We start from the raw sequence: 19,265 nt of genomic DNA, 5'->3' as shown, positions 1-19,265 counted from the left end.
TAGACAAAAGTTAAAGAGAGAAAGTGAAAAAAGTACAATGCAAGTGGATAAGTTAAGGGTAAATTAGGAAGTTCAATGAATAAAGTCAAAAAATAAGGGTATAATGGTCTTCACATACTATTTAAAAATAGAAACATGAACAAAATTTTGGGTTTCTAAAATAGGAAAACAGAAACTATACTGTAGGACGTAGGGAGTATATATTCTCATACAAGGTCATGATGATGTAATGACTTTTACCGTTATCACATACAAATGGGTTTAACAACACCTACTACCATCCTCCTTCAACAAGGGTTTATGCAAATCTGAAAATTGAAATTTTGCAACATCTCCCAACAAACATAAGTAACACCACTTCCATTAAAGAAACACATTTGTATTAAAACTAAAGAGACTAAAAAGGGCAATTCCAAGAGTCAAACGACTCCATTTTATCCTCCAATTAATCCTGAATTCGACTTGTCTTCGCTTTTCGATCTATTATATTGGGTGCTTCCAAAATCTAAGTTTTATTTTTTAGAAAAATTCACTTTAATTTATTAATTCGAACTTTCAGCGATTTACTCTCAATAATCCAAACGTACATTTATTAGGGAGCACTATGAACTTTTGGGTTGATTTTCTTCCACTAGATCGATTTACCAGTAACTTAAAGAAAGGGTGAATATTATTTTGTAAAAGCCATATGTGATGTGTCGCAACATAATTGGTCCAAATTTTTTTTTGTAAAGCAAGAAAAAAAAAATTAAAAACCCTTCCCAGCCACCATCCTTCCTCCCCTTAACCCTAACCCCCAGCTCGACCGAAATTCGACCGCCCGCCTCCCCTAACAACAGATAACAGCCGGTCGGCCCCTCCCTACCCCTAAAACCACTCGGGCGACCCACCTACACCATCGAAACCACCCCCCTTCCCCCATCCCCAAAATAGCCCCTCCCTTCTCAGGTCGATGAAACCGCCCCTCCTCCCTTCCCTCGTCGTCGAAACGACCGATTTTTTAGCCCCCTCAATAAGAGATTATTGCCAAGAAATTAAATGTAGTTGTGTTACTCAACGTTTTTGTGGTAGGTTTTTTTAGTTTTTTTTTACAAAAGAAATAAATAAATAAATGATAGTTATTGTTCTCAAAGTAGTCATTATAATGGTAGTTGTTGGTAAAATTTTCTTAAATTTTCACAAAATTACCCTATATCTAAAGTATAATACTTCCTTTGTCCCTTTTATTGGATACGTTTTGACTTTTACACGTTTGTCAATACACCTATTTGATTATTATTCATTACATACATTTTAAAATTATAACAATTGAATATTAATAGGCATTCGTTGAGTTGAATCAAACATGATCTCACATGACTCTTTTACTTTTGTGAGTAAATTTGAAGATTATCTAATACTCTCTCTATCTCAGAATACATGACACAGTCAACATTGCACACATGTCAATGCACTACTTTGACTTTATTTGTATATAATTAAATATTAATGAAAATTAGTTTAAAAATTATATTTTGAAACTTTATATATATACCTATTTAACAACATATTTTATGATAAAATATGTTTTTTAGTAAAAATTTATGATCAAAACTAATACATGAATAGTGAAAAAAGTCCAACGTCTCATATATTTTGGGACGGAGGGAGTATTATGAATAATGTTTAAACATAACCAATAAAAAGAAACAGAGGAAGTATTATGAATAGTATTTAAAATCTGATAATAACCAATAAAAAGAAACGGAGGGGTACCTTACAAAATTAATCGTCCTAAAGTTTTTGTCAAAAAAGAAAAAAAATCATCCTAAAGTAATTGAAACACTTTAATATACATTTTTGTTGAGACATAATATTATTTTACCTTTAATAATTTTGATTGTATATTTATTATAATTAGTTGATACTATGAAATTTTATACAATGTATCAATTTTTTTGTGCATATTATTTATGAATTCAAGTCAATCTCCTAAAAATTATGCCGATTAAAATGATGCGCACTTTAAAAATTGGAGGGATTATTTTTCTTGCATTAAATGTCTGAATTTATTATAAAATGATTTATTATAATTATAGTTAAATAAAAATATCTTAATGAATGTTATTTTTTTTATAGTAAATATTTATATCAAACTTATCAAAATCGAGATTCCACTTTGAATTAGAAGGGATTTAGATGTGTATGTGTTACTGATAATAGTAGTCGTTTCAGAAGTTTTCCTACAAGTTTTTATTTCTCACATGAGAAGGTTTTTTCTTGTTTTACGCTTAGAATATTTTAATTATGCAATTTTATTTTGACAATAATTATTCTTACAATATAGGAGAATTCGAGTGAGATGATTTTTAGTGGTTGTGACTATTCCCCATTATTTTATTTGATATGTATGCATGTATGAATTTTTTAATACTCGCATAGTATCATATTAGGTATTTTATATACTTTGAAAATTGAAGTGACAACATTATAAGAACATTATGATTTTTAGATTGTTTGATTAATTCTATTTAATGACCTGTTTACAAGCATGATAAGAAGTGATAATTTAATTATTACATGATACATTTATTAAAAGTGAACTGAATCATGTAATTATTTAATTATAAGTAACAAGAAAAAATTAATGTAAGCTTAATTCAATTTTATAAGGAAGAGCTAAATTTATTATTTATGAAACATGATTATTATTTATTACTCACTCATATTTATAGATTGGGACAAGTAAATTTAATACTCTTTATACAATAAGTTGAGTCAAAGAAAGATTCCAACAAAGAAGTGTAATTATGCACATTTTTTGTGTGTCATAACCATGTAATAAATTGATTAATCACGAAATTAAGGGGCGAATGCAATAAATTATTATATATAAATATTTAAAAATATGATATTTAAAAATATAATATTCAAACGGATAAATCACAAAAAAAATTCAAAAGAGGTGAGTGAATAGTGGAAAAGTGTAAATAATGCAATTAAAATAACGGATGAAGTAATTAACAAATTACGTAAAATTATTTATGAATTAACAAATTACATAAAATTAATTTATGAATTAACAAATTACATAAATATTTATAATTATAAAAACAAATAATTTATTCAACAAAAATATTATCATTTTGCCCCGGACCACCAAAATATTAGAAACGGCTATGACTTGCATTTTCCGACTTAATATCTTTGCTCATGTACTGCTGTTACACTTTCCTTATTGTGATTTTTGTTTGGTTTGCTAGGCTGAGTTTATTCTGGATGATTTTGGACCAATAATGCAAGCTTCTCAACTGTACAATATTCACCTCAATTTGCGGATGCAGTATGCCAACACGGTATATTCTGCAGCTCTAGTGGATGGCCTAGTTTGGAGCACATATCCGACTACCTTAATTATAGCTGGTTACACTTATAATACCATTAAGGTACTTCTTTTATTCTGTGTTAATCGTTGTTTAAGGTTATGCACTATTTTTTAGGAAGTGCTACTTAGTTTATTGGTTTGAAATTAAGTATAATGAGTAATGCTTCATTTATATATATATATATATATATATATATATATATATATATATATATATATATATATATATATATATATATATATATATATATATATATATATATATGGAGGTAGACTTTTGACAAATGATATGGAATAAGACTAGTAGTAAGTACATGTTTAGAGGTTAAAAACAATTATTGGTTAGCAACTTGAAATGTCTATTAAGGCCTAATTATCATGCAGAGTAATGTTGTTTTTTCTTTGATTTGCAGTACTTGTTTGAAAATTTAGAAACACATTCCAGAGATGAATCCTGTTGTACTGATCGTTTTGCAATAAATTCTGGTGGCATAACGTAGAAAACAATCAAGTTTACAATAAGAAACAAACTGAAGAAATTAAGGGAAATCTGGGGACTTTGCTAGAGATGTACGATACAGTTAAAATCGAGCCCTTCTTCAAATTTTTGTGGCGCTCCAGTCCTTGAAAGCTGTATCATGATTTTCTTACTGGAAATATAGATTGTTAAGCCTTATATTAGTGTATAGTTATTGTGCCAATGTGTTGAGCCCTAATCTTTTTTAGGTTGTATATATATACTTGTTCATACTCTAATACAAAACACACTACACTATTATCTCTATTCTTGACATGGTATCAGTGCCTTAATATTCTAAAACCCTAAAATTTTAAAAATTCTGATTTTTTTTTTCCACTATGCACTGCTTGATTCACTACAATGGGCGACGATGGAAAACTCAATCTCTCATCCCCCTTTTACCTTGGCGCCGGTGATCAACCGGGGAATTTGATCACTCACGTGGTCTTGAAAGGAGATAACTACCTTTCTTGGTCTAGGGCAATTACCTTATCCTTGAAATCCTCTGAGAAGAAAAAATTACTTGATTGAGATATGGTGAATTCCATGATAGTTTTATGGATTTTACGAGCTATTAACCCTAAGGTTGCGGCATCCATACCTTACTTTGAGGAAGCCAAGAAACTTTGGGATTATTTGGAGAAGCGGTTTTGCGAGGCTAGTGGTCCTCGTCTCCAACAATTGCTGACTATTATTACCAATTGCAAACAATCGAAGGCTATGACTGGTGAAGACTATTATACTACTTTGATGGGGTATTTTGATGATCTTCTTCGTCTCACCCCCCCTGGATGTGAATGTGGACATTTCACGTGTAACGTTGCTGCAAAGTATGAATTGGATAAAGAAGAGGAGAAATTACATCAATTCTTGATCGGTATTGATGATGACAAGTACACTGTGGTGCGCACGAACCTTCTCTCGCAGCAGCCCCTAACTACTCTTGACCGTGCGTACCAAGCATTCCTTCAAGAGGAGCGTTCTCATGGAATTGATCAAGGGCATGCTCAATCAGAGAAGGCTGAGGCTCATGTTTTTGCTTTATCCTCGGATCGACGGCCTTCTCAATCTAACACTCGCATTGATTAATCGAAGCTATATTGCTCCCATTGCAAACGCTCGGGACACGACAATTCAGGCTGTTTCATACTCCATGGTTAACCCCCTTGGTGGCTCGAGAAGTATGGTAAAAAAGGGGGGGGGGGCATCGTCCTTGGGGCAGCAAGGTACTCCAGTTGTGCCCAGTAGGTCTTATGCTTCACGGGTTGTTAGTGTTTTTTTTGTTGAGATTCTAGGTCCAAAGACGACCAAATGAAGCCCATGGATACTAAACCGAGGTTAGAAACAAGAAGATGGTAGAAAGAAGCCAAGGAAAGGAGCAATATAGAAGAAAAGATGAAGAAAAGGGCTTAGAAGACCCTGCACGGCCGTGCCAGACCTTGCACGTCCGTGCAGGGGTGCTCCAGAAAGTCAGTAGCTTCTACCAAGGCCTGCACGGCCGTGCTTAAGTTAGCACGACCGTGCAGGATTTGAAGTCCAAACAGTAGCTTCTGCCATGCCCTGCACGGTCGTGCATAAGGCAGCACGTCCGTGCAGACCTGCAGTTGAGCCCGATTCTTGTTTTCTCCGTCCTTTTTATTTGGGGGTCTTATAAATACCTCCTTTGAGCTCTGATAAGTCGTGTTTTGTGTATGTTATTTGGTTGGTTTTTAGTTAGTTTTGTTAGTTTAGTTGAGTATTTGAGTCCGTTTTGGCGTATTTTGCTCTAGTTTGGTTAATCCGATGCTTTTATGGGTAGTTTTGTTGTTTTTGATGATTTTCAGGAATAATGGAGCTAATTTGGATGAATTATAAATCCACGAAGTAAGTCAAAGCCCATGGAGCTTGGAGATTGAAGAAAAGTCAAGAAAATGGCATTTTAGAGGTAGGCACGGTCGTGGCTCCCTATCAGGCACGTCCGTGCCTCTGTGCCAGAAGCTGCGCCAAAGGAAGACCCTAGGCACGTCCGTGCCTAGCAGAAGAGGCACGTCCGTGCCTAGGTAAAGAAGCAGGCACGTCCCTGCCCAGCATCAGGCACGTCCGTGCCTGGAAGACAGAAACTGCAGCAATTTTGCTACGTAAAGAGGCACGTCCGTGCCTCCTGGGATTCTTGTGCGCCAAGGCTTAGCCGTTTTTCTTATCTTTTTAGGCTGATATAAATACTTTTTAGCCTTGTTTTTCTGGATGATTCATTAAGACTTTTATTATTTTTATTCTCTCATTAAGAACTAGTTCTCCATCTACTTTTCTAAGTTTTTGTAATTCAAGATTCAAGATTCAAGGTTTCTACTTTCAATTTTTATTCAAGATTTGGTATTTATTTTTCATCCTTTGTTATTTAATTATGTTTTCATTATTTATTATTGTTTTTGTTTCTTTAATCATGTGTGAGTAGATTCCTTAATTCAAGATCTAGTGTAGCCCTATTATTATTGATGCATGAATTAAATCTTTAAATTCTTTAATAACTTTAACAATTGAATTGCTAAATTGATTGTGATTATGCCAATGCTAGGTTAGACGTAACTATAGTATTGCGATTATTCCATTGTTTTTATCACAGCGAGAGTTGGGTATAAACGGAATTGAGTAACTCAATTTAGGGTTTGATTCTCAACACGGGAGTAGTTGGGTTTGATAATTGGGAAGTGAGAGTAATGTGTTTAATGTCTCTAATATGCATGATACCATGAGAATAGGATTGATTGTATGTTAGGGAAGCCATTGATACTCGAGAGAGATCCTTGGTATTTATTAGGGTTTACTTTTCCCCGTTCAATTAAAATCGTATGTTAAGGGTAGAATTACAATTGCTTCAATAATAATTGTGGTGAAACTAAGATCTTGGATGTTTTTAATTGCTTGATTTAATCATCTTAATTAGTTTATTTTCTAATTTTTCCTATATTTTAGACCCTTAGTTATCGATTATACTTGATTTTTTCTTAGTAAAGATTCGAGTCTATTTAATTATTTCTGAACCTTAGTCTCTTGGGATCCGACCCTTACTTACCAGTCTACATTAGTATTGGTCTGTTAGGTTATTTTTTATAGGTACGCGACACGCCTACCAAGCTCATTTGTACGGAAAAGCAAGGTTTTTAGAGCTTTCTCTTAGTTTTGCAATCCTAGAACATTAAATTCTCAAATCATTAGTTAGATTCTAATTATTAGCTTGGAAATATTCAACTTCAATCATTGTAGAAGACAAGTTCCACCATTGTTGCTCACCTTGAAGCTTCATAGTAACTATTTCTTACTCTTCTCTTCCATTACTCTTTACTTTGTTGTTAATTACTTGCTTAATTCTTGCATGCTTAGATTGTTAATTATCTTAATCCTTAGTTTGAACTTGTTCATGAATTGCTTGAAATCTTTAATTGCTTTAATCTCTATGGATTGTGAGTAGTCTAATTTCTAGGGTTTGGATAAACCCTCAATGTAGTCACTAATTACTTGTTGCATGTAATAATTGGGTGATTATTGGGTGTTAATTAGTTGAGCTTAAGTGGTTTAATTGCTTAGTTCTTGTATATGGCCATTGCTAGAACTATTTATCCAAGCTTTCTCAACGAAGGATCGAGAGATGAACTTGAGTTAGCTCTCATATGCTTAATTGACTTGAAATGCCATGAGAATAGGAATTTCTAGTCAAGGGAATGTTTATATCATCGTGATTATGCTTTAACACTTTCTTTATGCTTTGTAACCACGAGAGTAGGTTGTATTCATGATTCAAGTAATCCCTCAAGCTTGAGAGAGTAGTTGGGTGCCTTAGATGACTTCCCCTAATTTATCCCCTTAACTTACCTTGATTGTTGCATGCTAATCGTGATTTGTGATGAATTTTAGTGGTATAACCCAAGCCCTAGATTCCTCTAAATATTGTTAATCTCCTCTTAGTTTTAGTTGAATTGAATTAGTAGAAGTTACTCAAAACCAACCCGATTTCAACTTCATTTAGCTTATTTAAACGGTAGTACTCGGTGGTTGATTCAACGCTTCTCTTGGGTTCGACCCTTTCTTACCCTTGCTAGTAGTTAGTGAGATCATGATAGGAATTATTATCTTTGGTAGGCTCGACAACGGCCTATCACTTCTTCGCCTGCTGCTGCTGCTACGGCTGTGTCTGATCACAGCAAGCCCACGACTCGTTCCAATACCGTGGGCGCCTCTCTTGCTGTTGTTACTTGCTGTTGTTACATCTCTTCCCTCGCAGGAAACCCTCTCGGCTTTGTCAGAGCTTCAACCCGAGCATGTTCGTCTTCTTTTGACTATGGTTAATAATCGTCAACAAGACAACATGACGGGTGAGTATTTTTCATTGTCATGGATCATCGACACCGAAGCTTCTCATCATGTTATCGGTGACGAATCATGTTTAATGGATGTGCAATTCATTTCTCCTTGCCCTGTCAGTCTTCCGGATGGTGCTCAAGCCATGGCTACGAAGGAAGGGCGAGTGTATTTAGCTGACGGAATAATTCTTGAGAATGTTTAATTCGTTCCCAAATTAAATTGCAATTTAATTTCCGTGTCTAAAATGGTCGATGATTCACATTGTAATGTACAATTCACCGACTCTTTATGTGTTATGCGGGACCAACACTCGGGGAGCCTGATTGGAGGCGGTGAACGGATAGATCGACTCTACTATTTCCGACGAATTCCTAAAGTATGTGCGGTGACAAATTCGAAGGTCTCTGCATTCGAGTTATGGCATCAACGTATAGGTCATCCGTCGGATAAAATTTTCAAGTTAGTGCCTACTATTAGTACTAGTTCTGGTAGCAAATCTTTGAATAAAGCATGTGAAATTTGTCCACAAGCTAAACAATCACAGGATAATTTTCCTAATAGTGATAGTAGGGCTAGTCATATTTTTGAAATGATACATTGTGATTTATGGGGGTCGTATAAGACGCCTTCTACTTGTGGTGCTCATTATTTTTTGACAATTGTTGATGACTTTTCAAGAGGTGTTTGGGTTTATTTATTTAATGACAAAACTGGATTTTATTCTTCCTTTTTTTCTTTCTTTGCTAGGGTTAAATGTCAATTTGATGTTCATGTGAAATGTGTACAGAGTGATAATGGTACGGAGTTCAAACATATGCTTCTGTATTTTAATGAAAATGGCATTCTATTCCAAACCTCTGGTGCTGGCACACCACAACAAAATGGTCGGGTAGAGCGTAAGCATCAACATATTTTAAATGTGAGTCGGGCATTGATGTTTCAAGGCAATTTGTCGATTGATTTTTAAGGTGGATGTGTCCTTGGAGAGGTTTATTTGATTAATCGCACTCCCTCTCATTTACTAGCCAATAAAACTCCATATGAAATTCTCTTTGGCAAAGAACCTAATTTTGATGAGTTACGTGTTTTTGGGTGTCTTTGTTTTGCTCATAACCAAAAAGCAAAGGGCGAAAATTTTGCTTCTAAGAGTAGGAAGTGTGTGTTTGTGGGTTATCCTTATGGCAAGAAGGGTTGGAAGTTGTATGATTTAGAAACCGGTGATATATTTGTATTACGTGACGTTAAATTCTATGAAAATGAATTTCCATATGTGCATAAGAGTGATTCAATTTCTACTAATGTGAGTATCGAAGGCATGTCAAACGACAATGTTGGGGTGGATCAGGATTTTCTAGATGAATTAGAGCATATTTTGGAGGTTAGTGAGGACTCCCTTGTGCCCGAAAATCCGCCTAGCCCTCCTGTCCATGCTGCAGATCCTACGGCCACTGCTACTGCTGCTCCTCGCAACCTACACCGCAGGCCACCTGCGGATTCTGCTCCTCCACGCAGCCCTCCTGCGGCCTCTTCTGCCGAGGCTACTATTACAGCTACTCCCTCAGACAGCAGCCCCATGGCTGATCCGAATTCCACCTCTACTTCCTCTATTGATATGGGCCGTGGTCAAAGGGAAAGGCATCCTCCCAGTTGGCATCGTGATTACATCGCATATACTATATCTCTTCCGAGTTCATCTATCCCTCAAAGTTCACCGTCTACTCCAAGCTCCTCAGGTACTCCTTATCCCTTAGCACACTTTGTGAATTGTAATAATTTTTTCCTTGCGACACCGTGTGTTTATTGCAGTTGTGGATACAGTGGTTGAGCCTCGAAATTTCAATGAGGCAATGCAACATGAAGGGTGGCGAGAGGCTATGCAAAAAGAGATTACTGCTCTTGAAAATAATGGAACATGGGTGTTAGAAAAATTACCTCCGGGTAAGAAAGCTCTTGGTTGCCGATGGGTGTACAAGGTCAAGCTTAACTTAGATGGCACAATTGAAAGATTGAAGGCTCGCCTTGTTATATTTGGTAATCATCAGGTTGAGGGTATAAATTATAACGAGACTTTTGCTCCCGTTGCTAAAATGGTCACCGTTCGTGCTTTTCTTGCGGTTGCTGCTGCGAAAAATTGGGAATTACACCAAATGGATGTCCATAATGCTTTCTTGCACGGTGATCTTGATGAGGAGGTTTATATGAAGTCCCATCCTGGTTTTCATGGTACTCAATCTGGCTTGGTGTGTCGTCTTCGAAAGTTTTTGTATGGCCTACGACAAGCACCTCGATGTTGGTACTCTAAACTGGCCAATTCTCTGAAAAAGGTACGGATTTTTGCAATCGTACTCTGACTATTCTTTATTTACTATGAATAATGGGGCTATTCATCTTAGTGCTCTGGTGTATGTTGATGATTTAATAATTTCGGGCAATGATTCTTCTGCAATTTCGACATTCAAATCATATTTGAGTGACTGTTTTCATATGAAAGATTTGGGTGTGTTGAAATACTTTCTTGGTATTGAGGTTGCTCGAAGCCCGGAGGGCATATTTCTATGTCAACGGAAATATACTCTTGATATTATTGCAGAGTCTGGTTTGTTAGGGGCACGTCCGGCAAGTACTCCTATTGAGCAAATCATACTCTGGCTAAATCAGAGACTCCTCTTATTGCTGACCCTGAAAGGTATCGTCGTCTTGTGGGTCGTCTGATTTATTTGTCTTTTACTAGACCTAATCAGGCTTACACAGTTCATATCTTATCTCAATTTATGCAACAACCTCGTCAAGATCATTGGGAGGCCGCCATTCGTACGGTGTGTTACTTGAAAGGATGTCCGGGTCAAGAAATCCTATTGAGTTCATAATGCAATTTACATTTGACAGGTTGGTGTGACTCGGATTGGGCTAGTCACCCTTTGACGAGACGATCGATTTCTGGTTGGTTGGTGTTTCTTGGTGGTTCCCCTATTTCTTGGAAGACTAAGAAGCAACATATTGTTTCTAAGTCTTCTGCAGAGGCAGAGTATCGTTCGATGTCTAATATAATTGATGAGTTAAAATGGTTGAAGGCACTACTCGACAGTTTGGGAGTCTCGCATCCCCGTGCAATGAGCTTGTTTTGTGATAGTCAATCGGCGTTATATATTGCGCAGAATCCGATCTTCCACGAACGCACTAAGCATATTGAGGTAGATTGTCATTATGTTAGGGATGCAATTCAGGAAGGGGTTATTAGTCCGTCATACGTCAAGACGACTGATCAACTCGCGGATATATTCACTAAGGCCTTAACCAAAAACCAATTTTTGTATTTACTTGGCAAGTTGGGCATTTGTGATTTGCATGCTCCAACTTGAGGGGGGGTGTTAAGCCTTATATTAGTGTATAGTTATTGGGCCAATGTGTTGAGCCCTAATCACTTTTAGTTTGTATATATGTACTTGTTCATACTCTAATACAAAACACACTACACTATTCTCTCTATTCTTGACATAGATTGTAGTTTGATTACTGATTTACTGTCTTTAAGTGACTAGGCTGTTTGTAAACTATTAGATGGCTGTACTGCATATTCTTCTGCATCTCAGTTACAAATATTAACTTTGGTATTATTTGATCATCAAAGGAAGTTATATTGTGTGTTCATAAGCTTGGACAACCTATTTAATGGTTGTGTTGTATATTCTTCTGTACTGCGGTACTATATAGAGAGGAAAAATAATGATTGTGAGATTTCTTCAACGTTATGTCACAAGCACAAGACAATGTAATCTGCCAAAATCAAAGACGCCCACAACAGAAGAATGACCACAACACTAATTGAAATGCTAATTGGTGTCCATTTCAACGCGATAATCTGCCACATTATGAAATGTAAGCTTACTTTCATAACATTTTCAATCTTCAAAATCTTTCTTTGTAATTTAAGTGTGTACCTCAAGATGCCGAGAACCCCATATTGGTGAAACAATTTGAGGAGCCATCACAACTCTTTCCATATAATCTAGTAAAAGCAATGAAAACAATTTAGTTTAGCTTTTTCACAAAATTCAGTGAAAATATGAGCCAAGTAATTGGTGAAAGAGAATTTTACCTAATTGCTTTCTGTTTTCTATAACTGCAGACATGGTTTCTATTGTGATATCCAACTCTTGTCCGTGATTAGCATTCAACTTCTTTAGATTAGCTTGTGCTCTTGTGTCAACATGTTGTTTCCTAATTTTGATAATAACACTGTCTACATATAATCACCCAAGCTAAAAAAATCATAGGATTTTGCGCTATGAACACCTTCAAGATAATCAAATTAACAAACAAAAGAGGAAAACAATGTTAATAATACAATTAAAAAATGCTTACCAAAGTTGACAAAACTATATGGTCTAGTAATTTTATCCACAAGTTGATCGCTTTGAAATTTCTCTAACTCATGCCTCAAATCCTCAAGGTAATGGAAAGCTAGTGTTCTCGGATATGAAGAATCACACAATGTGATGAAGCAAATACGTACCACAAGCTACCAAACAACTTATGATGATCATTAGAAAAACCATGTTAGCAATACAAATTCGTCCATAAATTAAATCAAAACATAAAGTGGCACTCGCTAGCTAGGGCCTGGGAGAGGGGGAAGAGAGGGATATGAACGAATGTTGATGATCGAGGCGAATGGTCATCTTGGGATTAGGTGCTAAAGAACCTCTTGAAATTTCTTTGAGAATGAATTCTCAGCTTGTTGCTTGTAGTATGGTATGTTGTTGTAATCTTCATTGGCATACCTTAGACCTTGTGACATTGGCATGCCATCTGTAATCCTTCCAATTATTGTTAGCATAACCATTTTATTTGGTTTGGTTTTATGATTATGCTTTAATTAAAGATTGCTTTAATTTTGAGGTTACGAATTAAAGATGATTAGAGCGTACTAGGGAAAAATTGAATAAAGAGATCCGAGATGTTTTATAAAAGGTAAGATAACTTGGATATCAAGTAATTCCTTATGACTGAATACTATGTTGTGCCAATTTTCATTTCAAAAAGACTATCAAATTATAAGGATATAATTTTCCTTGATTTAATATTGAGATTTTAGCCTTTATTGTTTTGCGTGTATGAAGTTTGCCTCACTTTTATGCTTTTAGCATTTCTTTTACTTAATAACTTTGTCCAAATGTTACATTATGAAGGAGAGGATTTTATTCCTTTTTATGAACATCGATCCTTTAGTTCACATTGATGATGAGGTGAATCCACTTTTGAAAAAGAAAGAATTTGATGTTTGAGATTTCTTGAGCATGAAGAAAAAAGAGACAAAGATGAATGGTAAATCTTTTAATTACCTTGTGAAGCGATTTGTATAATGAATGTTTATCAATAATATAAAGAAAAGAGAGATGAAAGATAATTTTCATCTAAACTAAGTTGCTCTAGTCTAATTTTATCAATGTAATGAATGTTATGAAATAATGATTTGGTGTACTTATACTTTGATTGATTTATAAATTTGTGAAAAGGGTGAAAATAACATATACTTAAGATTACTTTGCATTTTCTAGGTAAGGAATTAAAGATATATAGATAACTACAATCTTTATGTCGATATATATATATAATTTAAAGAGAATATATTGGGTGCGGACTGTCGCACACATAATTACGTGCGGTAGGCTTGACTGATATATTTCATTTGTTGGCTGATATGCTTCATGTGTTGGCTGATATGTTTCATTTATTGGTTGATATGGTTTTTGTGTTGGCTAATATATTCTTTTTGTTGGCTGATATGTTTTATTTTATTTTATTTTTAAATTTTGATATGTTACTTTTGTTGGCTGCTATCAGACATCAGTTGACTGATATGTTTCTTTAGTTGGCTGATATATTTATTTTGTTGGCTAATATGTATATTTTGTTGGCTTATATATTTCATTTTGTTGGCTGATAGGTTTATTTTAATTTGTTGGCTAATTTTATCCTTTTGTTGGCTAATAATATGTTTCATTTGTTAACTGATATATATATATATATATATATATATATATATATATATATATATATATATATATATATATATATATATATATATATATATATGGTCAGGATCAGGTGAGAACCACCCTCTATGTGAGAACTCATCTCTTATGTGAGAACAAATCTCAGCCATTAGATTGTATTAAATCCAACAGCTGAGATTAATGATATAAACCTCTTAAAAACCACGCTTAACTGTCTTTCTCCACAACGCTTAACTGTCTTCTCTCTCCACCACGAAGTTTCATCAATGACGTCTAATCAAAAACTCAACCTCGACAATTTCTCTCTCCTCTTCTTAGCTTGTTAGAAGTACACAATTTCCATCGATTATTGAGGTTTGTTCATTATCTAAGTTTTGGATTATTTTTGTTAAAATTTTCCATTGTTCTGTTCTAATTATTTTCGATTTTGGATTATTTTCGTTAAAATTCAATGATGTCAATCGTCTAATCTTATTGAATTGCATGTTAATCTTAGTATGTGAGATTTATTATTATATTCTAGGAGAATTTTCGAATTTATTTTTTCTGATAATTTTCGTGTTTACTTCTGAATTTTTGTTGAAATTAACGAATTTAATAATATGATGATTTTCGAATATACTTTTGATATATTATCGAATTCCATGTTCTGATAATTTTCGAATTTACTTTTGAATTTTCTTTAAAATTTGTTATTCATGTTGTGAAATTTGTTACTCAATAAATTTTCAATTGAATGCTCTTATTATGTTCTTATTTTTTTCCAATTAAATGTTCTTAATCATTTAAACTTAAAAAAATTATAAAATGAGCAAAAAATTTGAAAATGAGCAAACCTAAATATTTCCTAGAAAAATTACATGAGAAAACATAATTAAAATGAGCAAAATAAACTTAAAATGAGCAAATACCAAAAAAAAAAAAAAAAAAAATGAGCAAATGACAGTGCAGTCCGAAGCAACTGACAGGAGGTATTGAAAATGTTTTGTTTATTTTATGGTTGTATTGATTGTTACTATATTATTTTTTTTCTTGATGTTTGGATTAGTTAAATGTTAAGATTTATTCAATACACATTCTTCAAGAGAGGGAAAAGAATTGGGTGTATCTTTTGAAAATTTTGGAGAATGCCTGGTTTTAGCTACGGTGATGATGTGATTAGTTGTTTAGGATGTTGATACATCAGGTTAAATTGAATGCTATATATGCTCAGTTTTGCAAATCATAGTGAAGGGTTGCATTATCAAGTTTTACTCCTTTTCAAATCATCTAGTTTCTGCTATCATTTTTGTGGATCAATCAATATTGAACAAAACTTTGTGTTATTTCTTGCTTTGCTCTGGTGTTTTTGCCATTGTAATTTAACAATTATTGTTTTTTGCTCATTTTATCTTGACATGCTCTTTATTTTGATGTGCTATATGGTTGCCCTTCTCTCTTTGAACTTCATGCCATGGAGCATTGGAGCTGGTGTTGGGTACCCTTAGTTCCTTTTGGTGCTAGTTTTCTGTTTTGTGAGATCGTAGAGAGGATATCTATCTGTGGCTTTATGTGCTCTTCTGTTTGTCTTCTAATGTGTTTTGATATTAGATCTGATGTAGAGAGCAAATATTAAGATATGTGTAGGCATAAAGTGAAGACCGAGCAAAATAAACTTAAAATGAGCAACTACCAAAAAAAAATGAGCAAATATAAAAATGAGCAAATGAGCAAAAATAAGTTGTGTTCCATGTTCATGTTTAGTCTTGAATTTACTTTTGATTTATTATCCAATTTCAAAGCTGTGTTGTTGTGGTATGATCGTTCTTGTGTTCTTATTTTAAATTTGAGTATCATTGTTGCGTTCTTGTTGCTGTTGCTAGGATAATTTGTTTTGTTGGGGTTGTGCTTCCTAAATACTTATGTGCTCATTTGTCAAATGAGCAAATACAATTGATACTTTTTTTATCTTATCTGCCCCCCAACTACTGCTCCTGCCACCCTTCTGCTGCTCCCTCTCTTCTCAAATGAATAAAGGGACTGTAGTTCATGTATCAAATGAAGAGACTTCAAAAAAGAAAGGGATTGAGATTGATGTGTTAAATGTTGAAACAAGAGGTAGAAGTGCAAAAAGGCTAAAGGGAGAAAAAGAAAAGGCTATAGAACAAAACCAGAAAAAGAAGAGATTATGCAGGTGTTGTGATAAATTGAGTCATCATGATATTAGAAATTGTCCAAAAAAAATGTAATGATACTTTTACATACATATAACATTTAATATTTTTAGCACATCCCCTCATTATTTACGAACATATAGAAATTTTGATGAAATTTTATATTTAATAATATATTTTTAATTTTGTTGAAATTTTGTTAATTTTATATTTCTTAACAGAATCAATTATTTGCTTATTTGCTCATTTCACAAATGAGCAATCAATTTTTCTTAAACATATAGGAGTGTCTTGTTCATTATGAGATTGATTTCGTGAGTCATCGGAATGTTATGAGGTTGAGCAAATTAGCTATTGAATAAACTTGCAACAATTGATTTTATCATTGAATCAAATGAATCTTTGGTTATTATTTATTGAACATATAGTTCGTACAAATGAGTAAAAGAGTTAAATGAGCAAACATTTCTTTAATCATTCATTAAATCAGCAAGCATTTCTTTGCTCATTTGTGAAATGAGCTCATTTGTCAAATGAGCAAATAATTAGTTACTCATTTGCAAAATAAGCAAACATTTCTTTGATCATTTGGGAAATGAGCAATCAATTTTTTGCTCATTTAGTAAATGAGCAAATAGTTAGTTGCTAATTTAACAAATGAGCAAAAACTTAGTTGCTCATTTGTTAAATGAGCAAATAGTTATACATACGAGGTTATATCACACACTTATGACTTATCCAAAAACCAACTATGAATGAATTGTGGGTATAAATACAACAATAATGTTCATATAGGGTTCAACAAATAGTTAAGTCAAGAGCATCAATAGAAATTACGTACCTTATTTTTTTTTTATTAAACTTACTAATATCCGTAACAGGAAATATACTCTTGAGTGAAACGTATTCATCCCATGGACTAATTTGAGCTTTTCTAGTCTTTTTCTCTTTCAAATTATACCATACACAACTGAACATCCATTGGTCATCGTCCTTCAAATGCAGTAGAATTTCGTTCTTAATTATCACTCGATATTGCCAAAGGAGTACAGGCTAACGAAGACCTAATTGGATACAAGTCAGAAACACATAATAATAAAACCCATGAATTTAAAACCCATGATTTTTTTAACGGCGTACTCTTTCATCACCCATAACTTGATTCGTCCCTCTAGGACACTCAAGCAAGAAGCAACCATTCAAAACCCCTATATCATAAATCAATAACTATATACTAAAAGACACGTCAGCAATGACGCGTGTCATTTTCTGGTGTGTCCAAAAAAAAAAAAAAAAAAACAAACTATTTAGGAAACAAATCTTATATATAAATAGAAGATTAAAAAGATTTAATGTCTCCTTGCACTACATATATTGATACCATAAGCTAAAGTTAAAACAATGAAAATCAAATTCTTAACATAATTTGTGACATACATAGTGCTACATACGACTCTTACCATTTTTACAACAAGGATTATTTTTTAAAAAAAATATTTGTGTATTTAATTATGTTTGAAAAGCTTGCTAGGAAAGATATGAATTTTTTTTCTAAGCCAGTTGATTATTGAGAAGAAAAATAAATACCGCGTAAGAGGGAATGGATTAATAATGTGTAAAAAGTAAATCTATTTACGAATTAAATACATAGTTGTAAGATATTCATTTGGTTAAATGAAGAAATGATATAAATTAGTTACTGAAATATATATAAATATACATATAATGTGTATTTTAAATTATCTATTTTGCTAATAATAGACACTTTCATAATTAATTCATTTTACAAAGTAGTAACTTAAATAGATTTTTTTTATAATTAAATATAATGTTAATAATTATAGATTAGTTATTGAAAATTACGCATGGCACGGAACCTAACCTAGTTTATGTAACTTTCGACACCGGGTACCGGAATTTCACTCCATTCTTCGTTGCAAACATTAAACCGTACAATTCTTTTGCGTTGGTATATAATATGCAACAAACAAACCGCGGGTTTAATATTACTTGAAAATAAGAAACAATCCGGAAAATAACTTTGACGTTCCCATGACCCATCTCTTAGGCTGTACAGGAAAACTTGGTTGTTACCGAACGCACCACTCTCAAAAATGACAACTTTGTAGTCATCTTTTATATGATCATATCCGAGTCCAATATCGAAATCGTCATCACGGTAAGAATTGGGATAGAGCAGTCTATCAATAATTGAATCGTTCCCATTTATACCCCAAACGATCCGAGGAATAATGTGGTAAAGACGAGTTAATGGATTTAGCAAGATCAAAGTAGAGTTACCAAAGTGCAAAGTAACAAGTCATGGCATGAAGCAACAATCTTAATGATTCCCAACTTATTTAGGTATGGAGGAAGTTGAATTTTCTCCGCCTTCGAAACGTCGTCATCATTGACTTCGACTCCGTAAAGATAGGGACTGTGAAAGTTAAAATCATCTTTGGCATATACAAGGAGAGAATTGTTGTTATGGCAGAGATTATAAAGATGGGTGAATTCCGAAGATGATATGAGGGTAAACCATGACTTGCACACGAGTTTTGCACGTAATAAGCACTTGATGTTGGGAAGCAGTACTTGTATTTGCGAGAGTATGTCCGTAGGAAGGCATTCAATGGGACTTGATTGACTTGACGCTGCCGCCATTGATTATTTTTTATTTTTTTTTTACCAAAACTTCTAGCGTAGCTTTAATAATCTAAATCTAACGGATATATGTATCAAGTATTTATATATGATGGGATGCCAAACAAAGGTAGAAGACAATATTAAGAATTCGAAATTTTATCATTTAAATTGGAGAAGCACTAAGCACAACTACTTCCTAATACCACTCGCATACTCCACGCGTACTA

At 33.8% G+C, this 19,265-nt stretch overlaps 1 protein-coding gene across 1 annotated transcript; it reads right to left on the bottom strand.

The window, feature by feature from the left end:
• Nucleotides 1-11,589: 11,589 nt before the first annotated feature.
• LOC110683130 (25.3 kDa vesicle transport protein-like) lies at nucleotides 11,590-13,065 on the bottom strand. The gene is made up of 5 exons (XM_021859480.1): nucleotides 12,925-13,065; nucleotides 12,585-12,741; nucleotides 12,319-12,462; nucleotides 12,161-12,228; nucleotides 11,590-12,081 (listed from the first exon to the last, which is right to left on the bottom strand). Exons 1-5 carry the CDS (start codon nucleotides 13,063-13,065, stop codon nucleotides 11,974-11,976), a joined length of 618 nt encoding a protein of 205 aa, XP_021715172.1. The 3' UTR covers nucleotides 11,590-11,973.
• Nucleotides 13,066-19,265: the final 6,200 nt, after the last annotated feature.

Source organism: Chenopodium quinoa, unplaced genomic scaffold (genome assembly GCF_001683475.1).
Source record: "Chenopodium quinoa cultivar QQ74 unplaced genomic scaffold, ASM168347v1, whole genome shotgun sequence".
Lineage (NCBI taxonomy): Eukaryota > Viridiplantae > Streptophyta > Magnoliopsida > Caryophyllales > Amaranthaceae > Chenopodium > Chenopodium quinoa.
Note: the sequence above shows the minus strand (reverse complement) of the source record. Positions and strands in the feature narration are given on the sequence as shown.

Bases quoted from the DNA above. Each gene is read 5' to 3' on its own strand.
- LOC110683130 (XM_021859480.1), bottom strand. From the start codon at position 13,065: ATGGTTATGCTAACAATAATTGGAAGGATTACAGATGGCATGCCAATG. The intron at 12,463-12,584 runs GTAAGCATTTTT...GATTATATGTAG, and splicing joins ATATAGTTTTGTCAACTTTG to ACAGTGTTATTATCAAAATT. The intron at 12,082-12,160 runs GTACACACTTAA...ATAATGTGGCAG, and splicing joins GGGGTTCTCGGCATCTTGAG to ATTATCGCGTTGAAATGGAC.